Here is a 26365-nt window from a genome sequence, read left to right on the forward strand (position 1 = left end):
TTTAAAAACATGGGCTGAATACTAGGCATTTATTTGGTGCCAAGAAAGTTTGTATGGTTTACACCATTGTATTCCATGCCTTCAAAACACTTTAATTACACATGCAGTTCATTTCTAAGAAGACTTTCCCTCATTATGTAGGTATAGAAGTTAAACAGTGATTACCATATGGGAAAAGTGGTGGTCTTCCAGATGTTGTTGGTCTTCAGCTGCCATCAGCCACAGTCAACATACCTAATGATCCAGAACAGTGAGGAATTTTAGTTCCAACAATTTCTGAAGAGCCCTTAGGCCTTCCACTGTTGTGGTATATCTACAAACATAGGAAATGTGCACAAGTGATATTGTTACTGCAGATACCACATTTGGAGTGACAGTGGTCTAGGACATGGGGTGAGCTATTAAGCAGCTGTATTGCTAATAAGAAGATAGAAACACGATCTTCATTAACATTTCTAGATCAGTAGTTTCCAACCTTATTTTCTTTGGATTTAGTTTGGGGTGCTGATTCAGAAAATCGCATTGGATAGACCACATCCATTCTAGTTTCTAATACAGAACATTTGTCACCCATTAGTCACCATCTGCTCACCCACAGAAAACAATATTTAATAATCTAGAGCTGATGTGGTCAGCTCTGCGGAAACGAGCAAAAATAAAATTAATAAAATAAAAGATTTTTGTTCTTGCGGCCCACAGGTTGAGAATCTGTAAAGATCTAAAGACCTATTGTAATAATAGCATTATCAGTGGGCATACGGCAGGAGTTTAACTACCTCTCTGCAAGCAAATATATTTATTCTTGAAACAAACCATGATTCAGGTTAATCACAATCCAAAGTCTAAAATGATAATTTGAAATGATCTTAAAATCCCGCAGTTGTAGTAGACATGAGTTACCATTAGAAAAGTTGTACAGGAACAATAACCCTATCTGTGCATATCAAATATAAGGCCTGTTACCATTTATGAGAAAACTTAATGAGCATGAAGTTAATATTGTAATTAGCATTGGCCATAGGTTTGCAAGAGTTAATGAAAAACTATAATTATAAGAGTAAATTTACTTCAAAGGGAGGAGACATTATCAATTCCAGGGGCTGATCTCTGATTTGCAAACCATGATTATTGTTATTCATTATTATTATTTTCAACATTTCTATCTCGCCTTTCTCAACCCCGAGGAGGACTCAAGGCGGCATTACACATAGGCAACTATTCGATGCCTTAAAAACACAGTGTACAGTTCACATAGTCATTAAAAGAAAATTGTAAAATACATTAAAACAATTAAAATATTTAAAACAATACATTCCCAATTAATCACATAATCCGAAGCATAAACCGGGCTGTTCCAAAAGTCATTTCATATCATTGCATATATGTCTATTGTACAAGTTCTCCAAAGGCTTGTTCACAAAGCCACAATTTCAGTCTCTTGAGGAAGATCAGAAGAGAGGGAGCTGATCTAATATCCCTGATTTGTAGGGGACCAGCTTAAAAAAATTCTCCTGATTTTTTTGTGCTGCCCAGAATGGGATACTGGGATGGCCAGTACAGTACAACCCTGGTATCCATGGGATATATTCCAAGACTACTTGTGGATACCTGAAACGATGAGCAAGAGTGAACCCTAAATTTTGACTGTATGGATAAGAGGGTTTCATTATATTACAAACGTGCTTCATGAAGCCTCTTTCTGACCCAATCTTCAAATATGTGCATTGCAAAGACTTGGGGACGATAGGGAATTGAGGAGGTACTGGAAAATGCAGAGGGTGTGCATGTCTGTCAGCGCTTCAAATGCTTTTGTCATCTAGACATTTCAGAGAATTTCATTGCATCTGTTGAGCCACAAGTGCACTTGATGAAAAATCCTTCATGGCTGAAGGAGCAAATTAAAAAGAAATCGATCATAAGTTAATGGAAGAATATGGAGCTGAGATTAGAGTAGCTACAGATTTCAATGAAAAACATTAGAGAGAGAGCAGCTATGTTGGGTAGCCCTGGATGAAAGGGTGTTTATTTTGGCACAAAAAATATATAGCACTTGCCTTATCGCTGGCTGGGTGCCTGGGAATGGCATCATTTGAAGACACAAATACTTCACATACAGAGCAAAGTATAAGCAGTATCCTAAATGAAAGGACATTGTGAAGAATTCTTTTTTAGGTGTGACTTGAGATGTCAGAGCTTTTTCTACGTTAATACAGACAGACTCCCCAGAGCAATTGTGCAGTTCTCAGCTCAGATGATCTGTCAAAGGCATATGGATGCTGAATCCTTATTCTCATATTTAAGAAGCATGGGGATATGATGTCTGCAGTTCTCAGTTCCTAACTTGCTTTTGCTTTAGTGTGCCCAGAATCCTGCTAGTAGAATCTTGTCTTGTTTGTAGGATCTTGCTCTTTTCTTTTGACAGGGTCTGACAACCTCCTATGGACCATAATGTATTTCCCTGCATTGTTTTCTATATCTTTCTGACAGTGTAGCTTCCTAAGGACATGTGGCAAATATATGTAATGGCACAGTGGGACTAGTAAAGAAAGTTGAGCATGAGCAAAGGTATCTTGTCTTCATCCAATTTCAGGTACATAGGGTAGTAATTTTATAGCAGACTTACCTAAAAAGCAGCAAGTTAGCATTTGTTTATAAGATGACATGGATAATAACGACACATGAACAAGAGATTTGAATTCTGATAGGTTTGGCATTTGAATAATTGACCTAGGTGGCAGTCAAGCATGTTAACTGCAGATGAGTGCACATAATGGGTGTCGAGGTCACAATTCCAGCACTGGAAACCATAATGAGAATGAGACCATTGGGATTAGGATATGTGACATTGACAAATTACCTTACACATGTTCCCTTTATGTTATTTTATTGCAAGATAATTTGTTTTCCTTTCTGTTGGAGTGCTTCGGGGGAGAGGAGCTTTACTGATGTGAACTTTCAGCCTTGCACTGAACCAAGAGTGTATGGTCTGCAAAAAGCTGTTGTGGGTGATGTCCTTTAGTATAGATCAACTATAGTCCAGTGTTTAGAAAATTTCTTTTAACAAGTAGTTAAAAGTCCCAAGCTCTCTTCCCCAAAGATGGTCATTATTGCAGGTGCATTATTTTCAATTAATTATTTATTTTTCTATTTCTTGAAAGTAACTAGTGCAGTTTGAAAGAAATTGTTTAAAGTAACTAGTTTAAAGTAAAAAAAAAAAGATGTGTTGTATACAAAACACACAATCCCCTTGTCTGCGCAAATAAATACAGTAGAGTCTCGCTTATCCAATGTAAATGGGCCGGCAGAACGTTGGATAATCGAATATGTTGGATAATAAGGAGAGATTAAGGAAAAGCCTATTAAACATTAAATTGGGTTATGATTTTACAAATTAAGCACCAAAACATCATGTTATACAACAAATTTGACAGAAAAAGTAGTTCAATACACAGTAATGCTATGTAGTAATTACTGTATTTACAAATTTAGCACCAAAATATGATGTATTGAAAACATTGACTACAAAAATGTGTTGGATAATCCAGAATGTTGGATAAGCGAGTGTTGGATAAGTGAGACTCTACTGTACTTGAGACATACAGCGTTCCTCTTCCATCAATTCGTTAAGTCATATGCCAACATTCTAAAAATAATTAAAGTGTAATGTTACATTGCAAAAGGGATAATATTACCTTCGTTATATTAATTCTGTAATATAACTATTGTTGGTGTGTGCGTTCGAGATGTTTCTAACTTTTGGCAACCCCAATGGGACGCTTTCACATGGTTTTCTTGACAAGACCTATTCAGAAGACATTTGCCATTGTCTGCTTCTGGGCTGAGTATATCCATTGAGTTTTCATGGCTAAATGGGGATTTAGACCCTATTCTCCCAGAATCCTTGTCTAACACTTGAACCACTACACCATGTTGACTAATGTAGTTATACCTCTGTATAGGAGCCCCCAGATGGCGTAGTGGACTAAGTGACTTGAAGGTTGGGTTGCTGACCTGAAAGCTGCCAGGTTCGAATCCCACCTGGGGAGAGTGTGGATGAGCTCCCTCTATCAGCTCCAGCTCCATGCGGGGACACGAGAGAAGCCTCCCACAAGGATGGTAAAACATCAAAAACATCTGGGCGTCCCCTGGGCAACGTCCTTGCAGACGGCCAATTCTCACACTCCAGAAGCAACTCCGGTTGCTCCTGACACGAAAAAAAACAAAAAAAAACCTCTGTATAAAGGTTAAAAAACAAACAAATTACAGGTGACTAGTTGTTTGCAGTTAGTTCATTCCAGTGCCTGTTGCAGAATTACAAAGGCATTCTGCAAAGATGGAAAATCCTGAGATGATTCGTCTTCAGAAACAACCAGATTAGAATACTAAGGGTTTTTTGGAGGGAGTGTTTGTTTACTTCTGCCGAAGGGAAATGTTGACATATGTTAGACCCTTTAGTCTGCTTCACTCCCAATCTTTGGAGTGTCCCCCGTCTCCCCCCCCCCCAATGGAAGGAGACCCTTACAGATGGTATCTTTTTGGGTGAGATGAAGCTTAATTGTCTTTATTCAAAAAATTTCCATTACGGAGGAACACAGTGCGCAAATGCTTCCATGTTTCTGACACAAGCTTATGTCCTGGCTTGTAAGAGAGTAGTAAATTCTTAGGTTATGTATTACAATTATATGCATGAGCTCTCAACCATCAAACAATGAACATGGAACACAATGATTTAACAATTAGAACATGTTAATCCTGATTGAGTGTTACCTGAGCAAAAACCATGACTTCTCCAATGTTCACCAAACATCTTCTAAACTGAAGCTCAAAAACTATAAAGCATATTTCTTAAATAATACAATTTCAGTCAAGACGTTATCATGCCTTCACCCCAATTCAAGCAATTGAATGTTGTAGGAACTCACAACAATGTAATATTCCACTTGTAACCCTTACTTGTCCCAACATTTTCCCCGTTTTTTTCTTTATTGTGGAAAATGTGTTAAAGACAAAAGAGTGGAATAGCTGCAAAGTATCTTGCAATCATTAGTATGAAGAGTCCTACATATAGAGATATCCCAAGATAGAGTTCAGCCTCTCAGTGCCAAATTCTGCATTAACTGGCTTTCAGGAGATATTCTGATTTCTCCAAACTGTATTCCCGAAAGTCAGATCACAAGTATTTCTTAAAAACATAGATTGATTCTGTTATCCAGACTAATTTTGATTATAACATACAACAGGCTTTGTATAATACTTGCACTAAGCATCTTGTCCTTTGACAAAAGTTTAAACCAGAAATTTCTGGCTTTACATCAGACTCAGAAAAGCAAAATCAGAAAGTCACATAAAGGAACACATGGCCAAGAGATATATAACATTGCTGGGATGATCAGGATAATTTCTAGGAAAAAATGCCAATAAGTGTAGCTACATAAGAGAAAATGACCTTTTGCTTACTCTGTACATTTGTGTAATGCATGGCTAATTCATGAAGTATGAATTGGGCCGATATTATCCAAATATTATTTATGCCCAATCTTTTAATGCAAGATAGTTATCCAGAACTCTTCTAATGAAAACCTTTCAATTCTTTTCAGCAACTCATTTCATTGACTGTATATGCAGTGTAGTTGGTTTATTCAGTCCTACTTATACATCACTGAATATCTGTACTTTGGTATCACAGTTTTTGTGCTCGACATCAAAGCTATCATATTAAACTCAGTGACAACCCCAGTAAATTCAACTTTGGGAACATAATCTTGTAATGAACTTATTTTACTCCCTCCTTGGGAAACTTTGCAGTCTGTATGAGTAAATTTTGCTTTCAGAAAGAATCTTCTTGATCTCATTTTATTAAATCCATATTTGCTGACCAAACAAAGCTATACAGTATACACCTTTAAAGCATTTAGATAAGATATGGCTAATGCTGTTTTCAGGAATAAAAGAGATCACATAATAAACAGGTTATCTGCAACTTAGTGTTTGCAGTACTTACATTTTCTTTTGAATATTCACTAAATAATTTAGTGAATAGATGACATGAAACACAATGTGTCAAGAGGAGGAAAAAATCTCATTATCTGGAGTGGCAGTAATAGCTTGTTTGAAGTCTTTGCATTCACACAAGTGTCCTATAACTCCAGCATTCAATTTCTATATTATATAGCATGCATGATATAAGAAATATGGTGCATGATAAGAATCTAGTCAGTGTTTTGTTACAGTTTATGTTCTTTTAATGTGTTGAAATCATATATCTCAGTTGCTTTTCTGGGAATCTACTAAAACATATCTGTCGTATTGTTACTTGCAGCATCTGTTATTGGTTTACTTTCTTTATGTTAAATACTTACCATCAGCTTTTATAATACTGGCTGACGAAATCTGTGAATTGTCTTCATGGTTTTCTTCACATGTCTTCCATGTCAAAGCAGCCTGCACTTGGGTTCTTTAATTATCTAGTAAGAGTTTGTAAAGTGTGTTGAAAATGCCATTTTGCAGCATACCACTGTGGTTAATCTATGCTAATTTATTAAAATATTCCACACGAGAAGTCTTTAATATTGAATGTGGCATGAAGGTAAGGTGGCTGTTAACTGGGAAACTGTACAGGGAAGGAATCAATAACAAGTTACAGGACTTTTCCTGTTATTGTCTGGGCAGCATTCTGAAAACAGGAATTTCAGCAATTATCTTTAGAATTGGAACAAGAACATAACAGATCTAAGTAGGTTATGGAACAAAATATAGCGATAAATTCAGGCTTGCAACATTGCAGTTGATTTCCTGAGAACAACTGAATCGCAATGGCACAGTAGAAGATTTCCACTAGATAGTCAGTGGTAATGATTTTTAGACTTAGTCATTTTTCAAAATTATAAATTTAGATATCCGCAGGCATGGATGGAACGGCACCATGTTTCAGAGAAGATGGGAAGCTTTATTTTTGAGGGAAGTGGTGAGACAGTGGCTTGCAACCAGTTAGTTACAAGGACTATGTTCGATTTCCATTTATTTTTCTCAAAGAGGAAATTGCTTTTTCATTGTACTAATCACTTCAGCATATTACAGTTTATCGCCCTGTTTGCTGTTTCTTCATTATCACTTTTGGTTTCCACACTTATGTTAAGCAAAACTAATTGAATCAGTTGTGACTTTAAATTTAAGTAAGTAATATGGATCTCACCTCTTCCTTGTTTTAATGATGAGTTAGTGGACAGTCTAAAAGATTTCTACCTAAGAAGAACCACTATCAATCTAAGTATTAGTATCGAGAATCCTAGACTTGGAAGAGACCACAAGGGCCATCGAGTCCAGCCCCCTGCCATTGAGAAACACACAATTAAAGTACTTGGATAGATAGCCTTAACATAGCCATCGTTTGACATAAGACAACCTGCTATATTTTTGTCTTGGCCCACCAGAAGTTCAGTAATTTGCCTGTTTCCGGTTACACACCTTGCCAAAAACAGAGATTTGTGAATCTGAAAGAAGTAATGCTTTGAAAAGTTATTTCTTGGTATATAGCTCATAGGATCCCCAGCTGACTTGTACATTAACCATGCTGACTGAGGGATTCTGACAACTCTAATCCAAACAGATTCTGTAGCAATATAAGAAATGGACCGAGTATGGGGGGACGACAACGACATATCACCTCAGATTGTTGTTGTGTGCCTTCAAGTCATTGTTGACTTATCACCCTAAGCAACCCTTTGGTAGATGGTTTTTGTCAAGATTTGTTCAGAGGAGGTTTACCTTTGCCTTCCTCAAAGGCTGTAGGAGTGTTTCTTGCCCATGGTTACTCAATGGGTTTCCATGGTCAAGTGGGGATTTGAACCCATAAATTCCCAAAGTTCTAGTCCAGCCTCCAAACTGCTACACCATGGTGGCTCTGGGGGTAAGTTATACCCTCGCTTGTTGTATGAGCCAGCTATATTTACAAGATGTCATAAACTACTATCTCAATGGCATTTTGTCATAATCGGCACATTTGGAGATAGGTATATCTGTCTCCTTTCGTACACATGTTCTTTGCTCTGTGTTATTTTTTGTAAAAATCTGCATTCAACTACTGTTGCTAATGCTGACAGTCAGTGCTGATTTAGACCTTTTAATAGCAAGAGGAGAGATGAAAGATGATTTCTCAAGCAGCTGCAAAAAACAAAAGAAAGAAACGAATCCACACTTCAAAGATAACCCACCAGCCTTATAAAGCAATAAAGTAAAGAAAATAACATTATGAGTTATCCTAATAGCCATAAAATTCCAAAAATGGAAGTGATTTGCTTTCATTACATAAAGTGTCCGTTAAAGCTTCAAATAACGAAATGAACGTTGGGAATGGAAAGCTTCCCTGTTAAACTAGTCTCTGTTTACATTACAGTAATCCAGGCCATAAAAGCCGTGCAGTATAAATGCTCCTTTCTTAGGGAAAGTCTCGAAAGACCGACGGGGACCACACAGTGTTGCCTGTATGGAATATTTACGTTCTCTGCAATGGCTCTGTAGTCCTGGCTTTTAGCCAGGACTATGGCAAGTTAGTCTTGCCATCTGGTTAACAAAATGATAGAAAATTTGACCCAACAACTGCAGGCTGGCTCTTGCCTTCTCCAGCTTTTGTTTTATGATGTTTAGCCTCAGTTCAGCAAAGTTTCTAAACAGTGATCATATTTTGGGTATGCAAGATATCCTGAAGTGGTGGAGTCCTTAGGGTAAGTAGAAAAATAAGTACTTTGTATGTTGAGGTTGGGATTAGGGTATGGGAAATGGAAAAATATTTATAAACTTACCCAGCTAATAAACTTCTATATATGTTTTTGGTTTTCTCCAGCATAATGAAATATATGGTTGGCACATGATATTATTAAATAATAATAATAATCATCATCATCATCATCACACAGTCCGAAAACTTGGGAAGTGTTAGACTTGTGATTTTGTGATACAAAATCCAGCATATATATCTCATTTGCCATGTCATACTGTGTCTTTGTGTCAATAATAATAATATTATTTATTTGTAACCCACCATATCTCCCCAGGGGGACTCATGCAGTGTACATTATGCAGTATAAAGTTGATTTGTGCCGACACATGGGATATGTATTAGTGAGAATATATTTATCAAGCCTAACATTTGAAGGCATTTTAATATATGTTAGAATGCTGTTTAGTTTCCGTAATGCAAGGAATGTGACTGAAGGACAGTTGAAATTTGTGGAACGTTTTGTTTATTTTCATATTGTGATTAAAAAAAATCATAGTAAAGTTTTATCATTTTACATGTTCAAGAAGAATCCTAAGTTCTTCATGTATTTCTCTGTTGCAAAATGCAGCAATCATTGTGTGCCTTCCCATTGTCTGTCTAAGAAAAAGTAGGGTGAAGAGGAAACCTCTATGTCTCTAGAGGGGAAAACCTCACTCCAGCTAAATAAGGTTAGAAAAAAAACTCTACAGTAATTCTACTTCAGAGAGGTTGAGAGAAATTGTGATCTATGCTATTGTCTGCTGTGGTATTGCAGAAATCCTATTAATTCCTAAGAGTTCAAGTCCAATATTTTTCTTATAAATACAGATAGGATTAACTTTGCTAAACTGAAATACTCTTAGATAACATTGGAAAAGAGAGCTATGGTGCTTGATTACACATTTTGAATCCTAAAGCTGGGATTTATGGAGCCAGTTTAGGCACACCCATGGTTTTATATGTGCCTGGTGTGATTTTTTTGGGTTTCTTGGATTTGAATTACAGAAATTCTCCCCCCACCCATCTAAAATAGCTTTTAAAATCCACCCAGCATCAACAGAGTTTTGCCAAGTGGTTTGGAAGGGATCTGTTCAGCTAATCCAGTGCATCTTTAAGTCTGTGGAGTTGCTTGAATGTTTGGCTCCTGGCAGAAGCCATGCACTGGGTTGCAAAATATCTTTTCTTGGTGCCTTTCCTCCCCTTTCACTTCTGCAACTGTCTTCCTCTACAAACCTGCAATTCCTTGTCTCCTTGTGTATTTTTGGAAGGGCAGACAGCGAGACTGCATCATCAGTGGGAGAAATCAGTGAGTCATAACACTTCTTATGAGGAGCTTTGTTTCATTCGAATCTTTCTTGCCAAGTGGCTGACAGTGAATTTGAGTCATCAGCTGTGAACGAGCTGTAAAATAACACAAATGTTGGGAGGATAGAATGGATTTGGGGGAAAGAAGGCAGGCATTAATTTATAACATCCACAAATTGGTGTATCATTTTTGAGAGCATTTTGAGAGATTGTGGTGACACTATCATACAAGTACACAAATCTTCACTGGAACAGTTTGTATTAGAATTTTCCGTTTGTGATAATAGCAGATGGAAAGATCTGGATTCAGTCTAATTCTTTATGTCTGATTATTCCCTTGAATTGTTTGGCTTAAATCGAGAACCCAAACCTGGGATTTTTCCAAGCTTTCCGATACTGTATTTCTTTGATTCTAAGGCACACCTTTTCCCTATATAAATATCTATAAAATGGGTTGTGTCCTCAAATCTAAGGTGTATCTTATATATTTTTGTTGGCGGCGGTGTTACTGAAATTGGAGTGTCTCATAATCGATAGCATCTTAATAATTGAAGAAATACAGTAGTTCACTTTTTTAAAGTAAACATTGGGAAACATGATTTTTCTGTTTCCAAACTTTTTTTCATAGCACCCAACAGTTTGTATCTTGGGGCTACCTGATACCAACTAGGACCATTTTGTCCTTCTACACTAATGGTTCCCAACCTGTGGTCCCCAAGAACTAAAATATGGTCCACGACCTCACTGTTATTACATCTTTGCAACGAGAGTTACTGGTCTTGCACTTGTGATTGGCACTCTTATAGTGCCAAGGAAATGGGGATACCAGGAGGAGAGAGGCTGACTACCCACAAAAAGCCTCCTGACTGCTGCTTCTCCTCCTCCTCCCGCCTCCTCCTGAGTGGAGTCATTCCATGTGGCACCTGGAGGCGGGGGCACCTTGGTGTCTTCATTTTTAGGTCTACTCCTGGGGTTATGTGGCTTGCTGGTTCAGAAAATTGCATTGGAAAGACCACATAAGCTCTAGGTATTAAATATGGTTTTCTGTGGGCGAGCAGATGGCAACTACTGGATGGCATGTATTTTGCACCAGAAATTTGAGCTGATGTGGTCTATCCAATGCAATTTTCTGAATCAGCACCCCAAATAGCCAGACCAAATCTAAAGTTGACCAAAAACTGATTTGTTTCTCTTTTGATACTAATGTTGGAGAGTGGTCCCTGGTCAAAGTGGTTCCTGGTCAAGTGGTTCCTGGTTAAAGTGATCCCTGGTCAAGTGGTTCCTAATCAAAAAAGGTTGAGAACCACTGTTCTACACTAATAACAGACTGCTCAGACTGAATGTAGTTCTCACCGTTTCCAGCACAAGATATTGTTACCAATTTTTAAAAAAAATCCTGGATAATCAAACACACACCGAGGGGGGGGGGGGAGTTAAAAAGCAAGTATTAACTTCTGGCCACTTTTCATTTTGCGGTGGGGAGGCTGGCACAGTGACTCCATGATTTTCTCTAGGGATTGAAGTAGGATGTTCTGCTGGCAATCTGTGTGTTCTCTCTCTTGGCTATTATACCTATCTTCTCATGCTATGAACTACATTGTGCTACTATTAGGTGGCCGTGTGTCCTGCTACAGAATGAAAAAATTTCTATTAAAGCACAATTGACTCCAAATTTGGATTAAAGATATGAAACCATAAAGACATCAGGAACTTTTGGGTCCATAGTTGCCACCTAGACAGTAGATAAAGCAGGCATATAGATTTACTGATTACATTCTTCATCACTAATATAGATCATTAACATACATCAATTGTATGCACATCCCCCCAACCCACTTTGAGGGATGTAGTTCCAATTGTGGAACCTTAGCTAATTATTATGTAGCTCTCTTGGTTATGGGTGGCATATCGTGTAGGAACTGTAGGTCTAGGGACTGACTCACATTTAGGTTGAGTATCCGTTATGTGAAATGCTTGGGACCAGAAGTGTTCTGGATTTTTAACCCCTACCCCACAGATTTTCGAATATTTGCATATGCATCATGAGATGCCTTGGAGATGGACCCAAGTCTGAATACAAAATTGTTTATGTTTCATATACACCTCAAAGTAATTTTAATATATTTTTGAGCATGAAACAAAGGTTGAGTACATTCAATGATCAGGAAGCAGAAGTCACTATCTCAGCCACTCAAGTGGACAATTTCAGATGTTGGAGTATTGGCGATTTCAGAATTCTGGATAAGAGAAGCTCAACCTGCAGTTCATTTTCTTACACGCAAACAGCTCTGACTATCCATGGGAATATACTGTTAATTTGTTATTGCTTCCTCTAACATGGTTGCCAGGAAACAGGGAATATTTCCTCCTGTTTCTTCTACAGTTAGCAATAAGCTGGAGTGTGCGATCTTGCCACCATTGATGAGTTTTATTTCCTTGTCATCCATTCTTCAAATTATATTTCTAAAGACCAGTTCTGAAAAGGAAAACAAAAGCAAGATAGAACATGTTCTCTGATCCGTTGATGTTTTTCAAATGAGTGTATCAAATGAATGAAAATCAGAATTTCTTATATGTTTTAATAAACACATATCTCAGAAAGACACTTGCTATTGGGTTATCTGCACTGCAGAATTTTTGTCATTGAGGTCAATGGGGAAGGAGAAGAGCTGGGCATCTGTGTTGTCATGCCATCTCATGTGCTGCATTTTATCAATCAGGACAACATATTTATTTTTATTAAAGCAAATAAATAACTGTGTTGTCGAAGGCTTTCATGGCCGGAATCACTGGGTTGTTGTGCATTTTCCGGTCATTATGGCCATGTTTCAGAAGCATTTTCTCCTGACATTTCACCTACATTTATGGCAGGCATCCTCAATGGGCGAATACTTCTGGAACATGGCCATACAGCCCGGAAAATGCACAACAACCCAAATAAATAACTCCTTAGTTTATATCTATCACTATGTAGGTAGTATCTGAACTAGAGAGGAAAACAAAATTGCTTTCCAATTTTTCTAGATGGTGTTAGTTCTAGTTCTTAATCATGTATATATCAGAAGCATCTAGTGTAGCAACGTTGGCTGGCTTTTTGAACTGATTACTCAACTCAAACTTTGCATGATTCATACTTAAGTTTACTTACTTTTTCAGAGTCTATACTACCCAATCCTTAAATCCACATCAAAAACAAAACCAAGCAAAAATACATACACTGTTGGCTTACATCAGACTGAATCAATATCCAGGCCACACTGCCTGTTATGACAACTTGAGCTGTAAAATAACTAACTCTCCCACCTACCCTACAAAGTTGTCCACTATTTTGTTTCTTAAATTCTTGGACTATGAAATATCATTTTTGTGGACTTCAGCATAAGCCTGGTTAGATTTACTCCAAAGTAAGTCATGTTGAACTAAATGATATATCTTCCGATTGCCCTGATTTCACAAGACAGTCCCTAGTAATCCGCTGTCATACGACTTTTCAACGTGCAAGTTCCTCTCCTCCTACTGCTTTCTCATTCATCCTTGTTTTATCTCTGTTGCTGCAAAATGAGTGCAAAGTGCAAAAGTAGTTTGGATGGGGGAAGTAAAAGCTTGCCCTTCCTTGTAGACTTAAGCAAAAGCAAACTACTGGAGCCTCTTCTATATTATTTATTGTTCCTCACTGATAACTTTTGCCCTCTTGATCACATTCTGATGTTGTTTAGCCTCACATATCTAGTTTTCGTCTGTGAAATGTTGGAGATTTTGCAGTGGCATGTACTCACTAGTAAAGGAGTTTGTTGTACAGTTGGCCCCTCCACATTTGTGGATTTTTGAGGTCCTTCAGCACAATTCTGTGGTCCACTCCCACCAGAAGTTATGCTGGAGAACTTAGAGATCCCTAGAGAGACTCTCCTCCAGTGGTTAACTTCAAGTGGAAGCTAGCCATGGGTTGTGCTGGAGACCTAGAACAATGGTTGTCTATCTGTGGGTCCCCCGATGTTTTGGCCTTCAACTCCCAGAAATCCTAACAGCTGGTAAACTGGCTGGGATTTCTGAGAGTCATAGGCCAAAACACCTGGGGACCCACAGATTGAATACCACTGACCTAGATATTCCTGGAGGTGTTTTCGGATTTTAAAAAGTGTTTTCTTGGTTCATGGTTTTTCTATTTTCACATGGTTGCTGTTGAGGGCTAACTATATATCATTGTGAGAATGCTGTTAAGCAGAAAAGCAGTATGGAAATTTTATGCGTAACTTTGCATAATATTTCAGGTTAAAAGAGTCAGTTGCATTTGTTTATTGTTGAGGCTAAAATAGATTCAATTGCTTTTTGAATGGTCTACTTGCATGTGAGGTGTGTATCCATTGGAGATGCAGAGCTCCTGCAGACACAAGATTTCTTAATGAACTGAATGTCGAATGTCATATCCCATTCAGGTGTGGTAGGGATACAAGCACAGAGCTGCAGGCAATGTGAATTGTGTAGAATGCATACATTAGAAGTATAGTTGCGGAGCTGCTACCCATAGCAGCAACCAAACATCCAGTTCATACGTCCATTCTGGAAAGTTGAACAGAAAGTGCCTTTGGTTTTTATAGCTAATATAAACCCATGTTTGTGACTCATGCTTAAATTTTGTGATCTGTTTAGAAGAGCAATACATCAGTGTCCCAATTCAGTAGCTGTTCAAGCTCATACAACTCAGTTTTTAGGTGTTGTGAAGTTCATTTTGCCTGTTAGAAAATGTCTTCCAACTGCACATCTGAAGAGATGGAATTAGTTTCTTTTTACAGTTTGATTATGAGAAGTGCAATGCTTTTGATGCTTTGGGGCTTTGTCTTGAAGTAGGGCTTAAATGCTTAGCCAAATGTTTATATTGTTATTTAAATAGTGAACCAACAGTTCCAAATCTTTTGTACACCCTTCATGCTTGATCAAAGAATCCCATTAATAATGGAGAAAATGCTAATTGGTAATGTCTTTTGCCAGCCATTAGTGGACCAAGCATTCTATATAATCCGCTGTTGATTAACTTAATGAAAGCTGATGCTGTTTTGTGTAGCAGAATATCCAAACGACAATGCAATCCTTTCTAATTCTTGGACTTTCCATACAGCCGGTATAAAACTGTGCTGAGTGTTTAGCTGCCAAAAATGGCTGCAGCGTAAATTAAATTTTGTAGGCAGAGTGAATGTAATGTACTTTCAATTGTCCATTCATTACAGTCGTCAAGACAAACAGACAGTCCCGCAGTGGCAAAGCATATGCTGCTTCAACTTGAGCAGCCGGATGGTGTCTTCATTCAAGCCTTTATTGATTTTCCTTTGCTTTCCTTGGCAGGTGACATCACACAGAAGGGCTATGAAAAGAAGAGATCAAAATTAATTGGGGCCTACTTGCCACAACCTCCAGGTATGTAGAGATCTACAAGGAATGCATAGAGCTGTCATGTGTATTGATCATTAGACCAGAATATTAATGTGTTTGGGGGGAAAATAATGTGGAGCACAAAGCAACCTGTCACTATTGTGCAATGTATGTACATTTCTCTCTCTATCTGGGGTTTGTTTTTGTTTTTTATGGTGTGGAGATGTATGTCTTGTACAATTATATGGTGAAAATTTACCCACCTATGCACTCCCTAATGTCAATCCTTGCCAATGGCATAGGAACTGGGACTGGATTAGTTTGGAGGGAAGGTTAACTTGGTCAGATTTAAAGAGGTAAAACTATTAGAGATAGACATGTAACACTCAAAAAGAAACAATTAGCAAACTTCAACATTTAAAACAAACGAAAAGGATTCTCATTCTTATTCCCACCTACAAGTGAATTGCTTGCATGGAGATGTCTAGGGCTAGTAAATAACAACATAATTGGATTTAAGAATAAATCTACCCTACCTAAATTTGCATTAAAAGAAGTGGCAAAATACCTAACATTAGTCCAGTGTGGCTGAACATTTTTGATCTGCGAAGACTGGCCTATCCATGAGCCAGTCTTTTCCAGGCCCATTTTCTGCAGATGTATTTAGCTATAACTCTTACCATCCACATTTATTGTGACTGGATGGGTGTGATGAGCATGATTTATTATGCTAGATGGGCGTGATGGAAGTAGTCTTCAATTATGTCTGGAAAGTGTCAGACTATGAAAGACTATCCTGTGCTTTCCAATGTTACCAAACTGTGGACATTGGAGCAACTCCTTTGAAGTGAGACAACAAGAACAGTATTTAAACAAAATTATATGCAGCAAATGAAAAAGAGCTGACATGACTATAGACCCTATATGACCCAGAACTCAGACCTTGTGACTGAGGAGCTTGAGTAACTGCCTTTTCATTCTTGGATGTTTTAAGATCTTCTTACTTACCTACAGCTTACAACTTAGATGGAATTTTCATTTGAGATGAGACCTACTTATCAAATATTAGGCACTGGTCTACTTCCCTGTACAAGCTTGATAGTATCATAAGCAGTACGATGGGAGAGTGGCTTGCATTCAAGTCCTACTTTAATCTAGGAATACTACCTTATTAAATCATAATGTAATCACATTCTGCACTAGTACATGGTCCAAATTACACCTGCTTCCTGCTTTGCTTTCTCCCACTCATGCAAAACACTAAAAAAACAACAAGTCTTGGATAGCTTAGCATGATATCTGAGGGACAAAAAAATCTTAATAGGCAGTCATTGTGCACAATACAACAAAATCCCAAATCCACAAGAAGCTAGTGAAGCTGCAAAATGTTTTTATTCTTTGGAGCTGGCCCAATAAAGGTGTTGCTGCTTGTGAATTTTGGATTTCATGTTATCAGAGCCCGGGATTTTGATTTTCTATGCTTAAACAAGATGTTATGAGAAGCCAGTTATAAGCCAGGGCTTGATGTTGGGTTTTGAATCCTGATTTCTTTGGTGTAATAAATCATTGTTGGGCACACAACTTAAGAATGAAATTGACAGGCTTGAATGTCTCCAGAGGAGTGCAAACAATATGGTAAAGGGTCTAGAAATGAAACCTGTGAGAAATGATTAAAGGAGTTGAGGAGCCTCAAAAAAACTCAAAGGTGATGTCCTATCATCTTTCAATAGTTAAAGAGCTATTATGTGGAAGAAGGAGCAAGCTTATTGTCTGCTGCTACTGAAGCTATAGCCCAAAAAAAATGGATTCATGTTAGAACAAAAGGAGATTTCAGCTTCCTGATGATAAGAACCTTTCAACAGTGGAATAGATGGCTCTTTTGTGCTAGATGTTTTTGTAGATGTCCCCTCTCCAGATTGCTTTAACTTGGGATTCCTGCACTGACAGGTTTAGATTAAATGGCCCTTTTGAGCTCTTTCATGTACATTATTCTGTGATCATATACTCTCAGATTCAGACATGATGCTGACTGTGCAAAGACTCCCAGTTCCCAGGTAATAAGTTCAAGTTCAAGTATTTAAAGAATAATAGAAATAAGGTCAAACTTGTGTTCGGTTTTTATAGTGATAACTGAACCCAAGTTCGAAAGAGTTTTGAAAGTCTGCTGTATTGGACTATAGCTCCCACTGGGCATGCTAATATGAGCATTCTGGGAGTTGTAGTACAAAGAAGTTTTACAGGATAACAAGGTCCTGCCTTTTACCCAGGCATGAACAAACTTCGGCCCTCCAGGTGTTTTGGACTTCAACTCCCACAATTCCTAACAGCCTACCGGCTGTTAGGAATTGTGGGAGTTGAAGTCCAAAACACCTGGAGGGCTGAAGTTTGCCAGTGCCTGCTCTAAACCCTGCAAAATCTGCTTTTACTGTGACACTAACGATATACTTTCCAACACAAATTTGTAGAATTGTAACAGTTAGATTCTTACCCTTTATAAAATCAAAACAGATTTGAAAAATACTAAATATGCTTCCGTTGACACATCTTGTGTACATTACTATCAAATGAGGCAAAATTTACTCTGTACAAATCTAGTCCAAGAACAAGAGATCTAGCCCAAGATCTAGTCTACCCCATTACAAGTTGTTAATTTAGTGTCCCAAAATGGACAGATTTCTGCTTCTTCTTAGGACTGGCAAATCTTTTATGTGTTTTACTGTTACAAATCTTTTACTGTTACGTTTCTATATATGTGTCTTTGCTCATTTCCAAACAAAATTGGTGTTTATGGTGGGACTGATTTGACCCTTAAGCCATACAAATACAGGATGTGGAAAAAAAAATGTTTTCAAGGGCAAGGTGAACTGCAGAATGGTTCGGAGTACCTTTAACCTTTCAGCCTTTTATGGCAGTCTGTTGAGGGAAACAAGCTTGGATCAAGATTGGTGACTGACCTTGCAATTGAATGGCATGTCCCAAAACTTTCCAAAAAGAATGGCGGCATTCCACATATGACATTTTTTGGTTACAGTGTCTTTACCTTTTTGGAAAGGTGCCCACCAGACTGACAGTAAACCACAAGGCAGTTCCCCACTGTCCCAGCATCCAATCCTCTTGCTGCTGCTTTGCTGACATTACAAACACCAATGTTGGCAGAGTGGGAAATTGATTCTGTGGCTCTGTACTGTAGTGTTTATATATGTGTGTGCGTGTGCATGCATGTATGCGCACGCCTGTATGTGTACATGATGTGTGTGCCCACGCATGGGCTTGCGTGGGCACACACTTCACTGCATGGGAGCGGAAGCTCCATCCGTTGCTGTAACAAATGTAAAAAAACTAAACCTGATTTAATTAGTTTTTTTCGACTTGTTACAGCGGCGAATGGAGCTGCCGCGGTACGGTGTAGACTGCAGCACAGTGAAGGGGCCGCGAGGAGGACGCTCCGCACTAGCAACATTGGGGTCTGTGACATCCGGGAAGCAGCAGCTAGAGAGCGCTCAGCACCGCACAGCACAGCCGCAAACCGGCCTCTCTTTTACTTTCGTTTTGGTGAGCACAACATATCCCTGTATATATGTGTATTTTATATATTGATGTCTTTTAATGAATCTATGGGGTGGATTAATCCTTTGTTGGAAAGCCATTATAATAAAGAGACTGTGTTTCGAAAAGCCATCCATGAAATCCCAGACTTGACAACCACTACACTCCCATTGCATGTTGCATCAAATCATTCAATGAGCTTCATCTCCCAAGGTATATTTTGATCCCCTAAAATATCAGCCTTTCTGCTTGAGTAGAGGAATGATAAGCCAATATGTTTCAGAGTTAGATTTGTAGGATTTCCAAGAGTTTGGAAATTGGAAAGCAGTTCTAGTCCAAGAAGTAGATTTGGGAAAAGGGGGGATGGAAGAAAGGTGACTGATGATTTCCTTGTCAGTGAGACAACAAATCTGCTCTGGATTTAATCCAGACTTTATGGGAACTACCCGAGTTGTGGAACATGAGCTCTAAAATAGATCCAGCACCTTGGATAGCTCTTTAAAAGCTTAAAACAACACCTGTAATGCATTCATCACCCCATTGGCATGAGCTACCAGCTGCTTCTGGGATGGAAGCATTACAGTCCTCATACATTGCTTGCATTCTCTGCTATGTAAAAGCCAGAATCAGATGAGCGATCTAAAGAAATATTTATTACAATTTCTATTGGGAAATGTTTTTCACTGTCTGGAGTCAGTGCAGTATAATGAAGGAACGCAGCCATGTCTTGAAGGCACACAACAGGAAGATATTGAATTTTCTAATGGTATGTTGAGGATGATCTTGGACTCTTAATAGTCATTGTGGTGCTGCGAATCCGTCGTATCTTTTTTGAAAAATCAGTTAGTTTTGCCTGCTTATTGGGGTTTCTTGGCCTTGGCTTCTTTTTTTCTTGGGTGACCTAACCTGAACACAAATGGATGAGCCTAGGCGGCTTGATCTTCTTCCCCAGAGGCTGAACCTTTCAGCCTTTTAATATCACATTATTTTGTAAGCAGCTTTGAGTATTTGTAAGATAGGAAAGGTGCCCAGAAGCAAAACAAAGCAAGCTAAAAATGAAACAGGTTTCATTTGAGCAACTGTGCAAATGTTTTATTAAAATAGAGGTGGGCAGAGGAAAGATTAGGTTCTGTTATTAGATTTGTGCTTGATTTGGAGTAGATCTGGAAAGTGTTTCTGAGTTTCCTCAATTATGTTCAAAAAGGAATAAATATTTTGATGAAACTGAAAGTGGATTTACAGTAGAGTCTCACTTATCCAACATAAACGGGCCAGCACAACATTGGATAAGCAAACTTGTCAGATAATAAGGAGGGATTAAGGAAAAGCCTATTAAATGTCAAATTACACTATGATTTTACAAATTAAGCACCAAAACATCATGTTTTACAACAAATTGACAGAAAAAGCAGTTTAATACACGGTAACTGTATGTAGTAATTACTATATTTACAAATTTAGCACCAAAACATCGCAATGTATTGAAAACATTGACTACAAAAACATTGACAGACGAAAACAAAGGCAGACTGCGTTGGATAATCCAGAATGTTGGATAAGTGAGACTCTACTGGATTTGTGAAAGGAGCATAACTTAGGTATTGATTGCAAATTTCTACATTTTGAAACACCTAGAACTCCCAGAATACCCCTAGCCAGCATGGCACTGTTAAAAAAGGATAAAAATTTCAGAGCTTTGGAATACAACTACCACTTCTGAGTCTTAGTATTTTATTCCTAGCTTTGATCAGTGAATCAGCAAAGGAAAGAAAGTATGCCCCACAAGACACACATGTGACAATTCCTGTTCTAAGTGTCTGCGGACATTGTTATGATATTTTCTGAGGGATTTCCCAGCCATGTGATTCCATGTAATTAGCTAGATTTTCTATATGTCTAACAGAATGCTTATGAGCATTTTTTGCAAGGAGAAGGGAAGATAACTCACGTTATCAGTGTAGGCAGACCAGCAGACAGGAGAACTACCAGGTCAGATTATTCCCAGTTTAGTCTGTTTTGACTAGTTGTAACTCCCTAAAGGCTTTGACTGGGGTCTTTTCAACCATCTGTTGTCTGGTCTTATTTATTGATTTGTTTATTGAACGGGAGATCTTCTGCATGTGTTTTGCCAATGGATTCTCTGCCCTTCCCATAACAGCAAACTGCTAGGAGGGATTATGTTAAACCAGTTTCTTCCACTTTTGGTAAATTTATTAAGCTTGAGATTGCCTTCTACTCTTAAGAGAATATGTCAAGTAGGAATACTCCACTCAGCACCCATTGCTGGATTTTGTTCCTTTTCAATACCATTGTTATTCTGAGATAGATCATTTCATTGGCACATGGCTGCATGCTTGAATCTATTACATTCCCTTGTTACAACGAAACTAAGCTTAGAAAGTTACTTTTTTAAAGTAAGTAGTGTCTTTTTTTAATGATAAGTCCCATCCTCCCCAAGAAGTACAGTAGAGTCTCACTTATCCAACACTCGCTTATCCAACGTTCTGGATTATCCAACACATTTTTGTAGTCAATGTTTTCAATATATCGTGATATTTTGGTGCTAAATTCATAAATACAGTAATTACTACATAGCATTACTGCGTATTGAACTACTTTTTCTGCCAAATTTGTTGTCTATCATGATGTTTTGGTGCTTCATTTGTAAAATTATAACCTAATTTGATGTTTAATAGGCTTTTCCTTAATGCCTCCTTATTATCCAACATATTTGCTTATCCAACATTCTACCGGCCCGTTTATGTTGGATAAGTGAGACTCTACTGTAATAGTAATGCTAATAGCAGTAGTTGAGCAAAAGGAAAGATTTTGCTTTCTTGCTCCTTAGGGGTAACATAATGTTTTATTCCTGTGTTTTTTGGGAAAATATGCTAGGCTGTGATATAAAACATATACCAAGAGCACACACCCCTGTAGCTGTAAAAGTAACTAAAATAAGTTACCCTTCAGAAGGAATGAAGTTATTCCTTAGTTATGTCTTACTGCAAATATCTGAAATAATAACCGTTAATTATTTGTAACTAGGTGCTTCCATTCTTAAGAAATCTCAAAACAGTTATAATAATATAATAATAAAACTTTATTTGCATTCCACCCTATCTCCCCAGAGGATACCCTGAAGAGTTAACAAAACTTCATGGCTTGGTGCATAAGAGACATTTCCAATCCAGCTTGTTTCAAAAGCCAGGCTTTGTCTTAAATCCATTCCATGCAGGTTTCTAATATGAGTTTCTCAATACGCTTTCATTTGATCAGGGATGGAATCAGGGATATATGCATACATGTTTACAAACTAGGGAAGGATCTTACTGGTTTCTTTTCAAGCACCACAAAGCAAAAGAGGCACATTTGTGGTCTGCATAAGCCAGTTAAGAAAGATGCTGGGAGAGGCACAAGTGAAACATCCCATATAATGAATTCTGAAATCCAAAATACTCCAAAATCAAAAATTGTACACAGGGATACCTGAGAGAGCAACACTTATGCTTTCCGACTATTCAGTCTTTGTTTCATGCACAAATGTTTTTAAAATACTGTATAAAATTTCATTCAGAGTATTTGTGTAAGTTATATAGGAAGCATAAGTGAATTTCATGTTTAAACTTGGATCCCAGGATATTTCATTATGTACATATATGCAAATACACAATCTCAGTGTGTGTAGGGGGAAAAGGCAACACTTTTGGTCCCAAGCATTTTGGATAAGGGATACTCAGTCCTTATTGGCAGTATGATAAATGATTGCTGCAGTTCTGTTTAACTAAATTGGCCACTTGTGTTCTTCCGCCAGACAAACCCTTGTTATACTGTCACATGTCATCTTCTTCAACTGCTTCCTGCCCGTGGAGCTTCTACACATAACTCGTTCTTTTGATTCAGGATTTCCTTCCACACTCTTCCAACTCTTAATGTTTTCATGTAGAATTAGCATTTCAAACAGTTGTTGGCACTGGTTGTTTTGGTTTTCTTTCGCTTTTATTTCAAAAGGATAAAAGAAAATAGGGATGCTTTTGCAACACTGTTGCACATAATAGGACTTAAGCATCCACAGATTTTGGTATCCATGGCGGGTCCTGGAACCAGACCCCAGTGGATACTGGGGACCACTGTATATGTTGTCCTTCCATCTTCTGTATTATATGGTTTTGTAAATGGAAGAAACTCTGTTTCAGAAAACGAAATGAAAACTCCTTCTTATCACTGCAAAAAATGGCATTGTTCGATGTGCCAGGCAGGTGACTAATGCCTCTGTTAATGCCACCTTCTTGTTGATTGCAACACTCCACTGCGTTCTTAGCATTTAATATTCTGCAAGGGTTTTGTGTCTCATACAAAAGTGTCTGCTCAATATTTTGTGCTGTGCTTTATCCTGGAAGGAAAAAAAGGTTTTTAAAAAAACAAATAGTAGAACTTTCTGGCATTGTTGAACATTTAATAGCAATTTGCATTCTGATTCCGCTGTCTTCAAGAAAAATTGGGAAGAAGCCATGAAAAGTTATATTTATATCTTCTGTAAATAGGGAAAGAAAATGTTGAATGGGGTTTTGAATCCCGTATTCTATTCTGACCTTTAATAAAGGCAGTAAATTAAATTAGACATTTTCCCATTTAGGACTTTATGCCAGAGAAGTGTGTGTTGATATTCTTTTTAAAAAAAATAACACCTCTCAGTTGGAAGGAAAACACACAGGAAAAAAAAGACAATTCACTTTCAAGGAAATTGAAAAGTTAAAATCACATTATCGTGCTGGTTTTTTCAACTGCTGCTTCTCGGGATTTATAAGGATTGGCGTCAAATCAGCTTCAACTTAAGATGACTGTAGGAAGTAGAGACCTTTAAAACGCCCTGTTGTTAACCGCACCATTCCAGTCTTGCAAACTCAGGGCTTCCTTGATTGAGTCTATTCAACTCTAATCCATTCATCCCCTTTCACTACTGCCTTCAACTTTACCAAACAATGTTGACGTTCTCAAAAGCCATGTTGTCTCAAGAGTGGAGTGATTTCAACGTTTGACTAGGACACTGGGCTACTAAAGGTTTGAATTCCCACTTGGCCATGAAAACCCACAGGGTGACTATCAGCAAGTCACACTCTCTCAGCCTCAGAGGACAGCTTAGGGTAACTCGCTGCTGTCGAGAAAACCGCTTAGAGTTCATATAAATCAGAAATGACATGACAACAATGACGTATTGTCTTATGATAATCTCACAGTGCCATAATCTCACTTTAGTTATTTTGGCTTTTAAGGGGAAATGAGGGTTGCTTTGCTCTGGAACCCATTTATTTGCCTTTTTGACCATTCATGCTATCCCCCGAACTCTGTTCTTTCACAACAGTTGAAATGAAATGATTCTTTTCCTATCAGCTTTTTTCACTGTCTTTCAAATATTTATGCAAAATAAATCATGTAGCATTTCAAGTTCCAGAATAAATGGGTAGGAAATCCATGCAGGCTCAGGTGTGTAATAGAGGACAATAGGAGAGGGATGGAAAGCGACTGGGCCCCATCTGGGAAGGCTCTCTTTGAAGCAAAAAAGAGAAAGGAAACAAAGATGTAGAGCACAACACCTGGCTTGACAGCAGCCCCCGAGAAAATGGCCCAGGAGTCTCATGGATCACAAATGGAACAGGAGCCAACAGTGTGATGCAGCAGCAAAAAAGGCTAACTCCATCCAGAGGAGGAGGAGGAGGAGAATAATAATAATAATAATTATTATTATTATTATTATTATTATTATTATTATTATTATTATTACCCACCTCTTCCTACAGCATGAGGTGGGATACATCATTAAAACAAGAGATAAAGCACGATTAAAAGACAATTTTTTTATTTATTTATTTATTTATTTATAGCATTTATAGTCCGCCCTTCTCACCCCGAAGGGGACTCAGGGCGGATCACATTACACATATAGGCAAACATTCAATGCCTTTTAACATAGAACAAAGACAAAAAAACATAGGCTCCGAGCGGGCCTCGAACTCATGACCTCCTGGTCAGAGTGATTCATTGCAGTTAATTACACTGGCTTGCTCTCCCACCTGCGCCACAGCCCAGGCGCATTGACAATTACAGTAGAGTCTCACTTATCCAACGTAAACGGGCCGGCAGAATGTTGGATAAGCAAATATGTTGGATAATAAGGAGAGATTAAGGAAAAGCCTATTAAACATCAAATTAGGTTATGATTTTACAAATTAAGCACCAAAACATCATGTTATACAACAAATTTGACAGAAAAAGTAGTTCAATACGCAGTAATGCTATGTAGTACTTATTGTATTTATGAATTTAGCACCAAAATATCACAAGTGAGACTTTACTGTAATTGACAATTTTAGGGGGCAGTCTTGTCCCGCCATGCTGAAACAATGATGCAGAATGGTCTAGTGCACCCAAGTTCATGGTTTCCAGTTTGCTTCATTTGATATTCTACCTACTCTTCTGTTACAGATTTTTTAAAAAAAATTGGCTTTGTTGTTGTGTGTCTTCAAAGTCATTTCCTGTCTTATGGCAACCCTAAGGAGACATCCTATCATGGGTTTGTTCAAAGAAAGTTTGCTGTTGCCTTTTTCTAAGGCTTGCCCAAGGTCGCCAATGGATTTCATGCAGAATGGGAATACCATAACCAAAACAAAAAGACGAAGTATCCCTCTTTGTTTACAAATAAGATCAGCTTGTTTCAGAATGAATCAAAACATCTGTTAGAAGAGTGTCCACCAGTACATAAAGCTGGTGGTGGTCCCAGAGAAGAACCCATAGTGTGAAATTAGGGGTAATTTTTCAGCCATGAACTATCTGCATTTCTATAACTGGTTCAGCTTCCCCGCCTCCACCTCATGGTTTATAACACCATGGTTTCTAATTTATCGACCTAAAATAGAGCAGCCGCCTGCTCTGAGCACAACTGCATGATGCCGTTTGAAAAGAGACGCTGAACTGATTATTTCAATTAGCTTGTATTTATTTTGAATCATTTGTCAGGGTGATGCACAGCACTAATCCATCCCAGTGCATTTCACTTGCTTCATATCTCTCCCTTGAATGCTGCTTCTCCTGAGATGCCACTGTGCAAACAGCAAACGTTCTACATCATCAACATGCTTCTCCTTAAGTCCTGTACATAGCAATCCGTATTTCCATGGAGGAGTCAGACCTAATAACATCTGCAAGCAGCAGATGGGGTTCATTGAGCTAAAGAGCTAAGAAAACTGTTTTGCAAAGGCTCAATGAGTAGAGTTTGATTTTATGCGCAAAATCAATACAAGTAACTGGTGACCCAGCACATGTTTCTTTCTGGATTTGTTTAACTTGCTCACTGTCTCTCTCACTTTGTTTGAATGGCTGCCCAGTCCCCTGGGAATTCAC

General features: G+C 38.1%; 1 protein-coding gene and 1 long non-coding RNA gene across 7 annotated transcripts in view; one reads left to right on the top strand and one right to left on the bottom strand.

Annotated features, from left to right (window-relative positions):
• Positions 1 to 26365, top strand: part of dip2c (disco interacting protein 2 homolog C) — a 332595-nt gene that overhangs the window by 174069 nt on the left and 132161 nt on the right. For 4 of the 6 annotated variants that reach the window (XM_016994243.2, XM_016994244.2, XM_016994245.2 and 1 more), the window contains exons 2-3: positions 15398 to 15469; positions 18803 to 18976. In XM_016994243.2, the coding sequence (XP_016849732.1) occupies positions 15398 to 15469; positions 18803 to 18976 (246 nt within the window). The remainder of the gene's footprint in view (positions 1 to 15397; positions 15470 to 18802; positions 18977 to 26365) is intronic. The other 2 variants (XM_016994247.2, XM_003221935.4) reach the window with 1 other exon arrangement.
• On the bottom strand, positions 16 to 2720 carry LOC134292470 (uncharacterized). The gene is made up of 2 exons (XR_009999715.1): positions 2624 to 2720; positions 16 to 234 (listed from the first exon to the last, which is right to left on the bottom strand). It is a non-coding gene; the product is annotated as an uncharacterized LOC134292470 (long non-coding RNA).

Source organism: Anolis carolinensis, chromosome 6 (genome assembly GCF_035594765.1).
Source record: "Anolis carolinensis isolate JA03-04 chromosome 6, rAnoCar3.1.pri, whole genome shotgun sequence".
In the NCBI taxonomy this organism is placed as follows: Eukaryota; Metazoa; Chordata; class Lepidosauria; order Squamata; family Dactyloidae; genus Anolis; species Anolis carolinensis.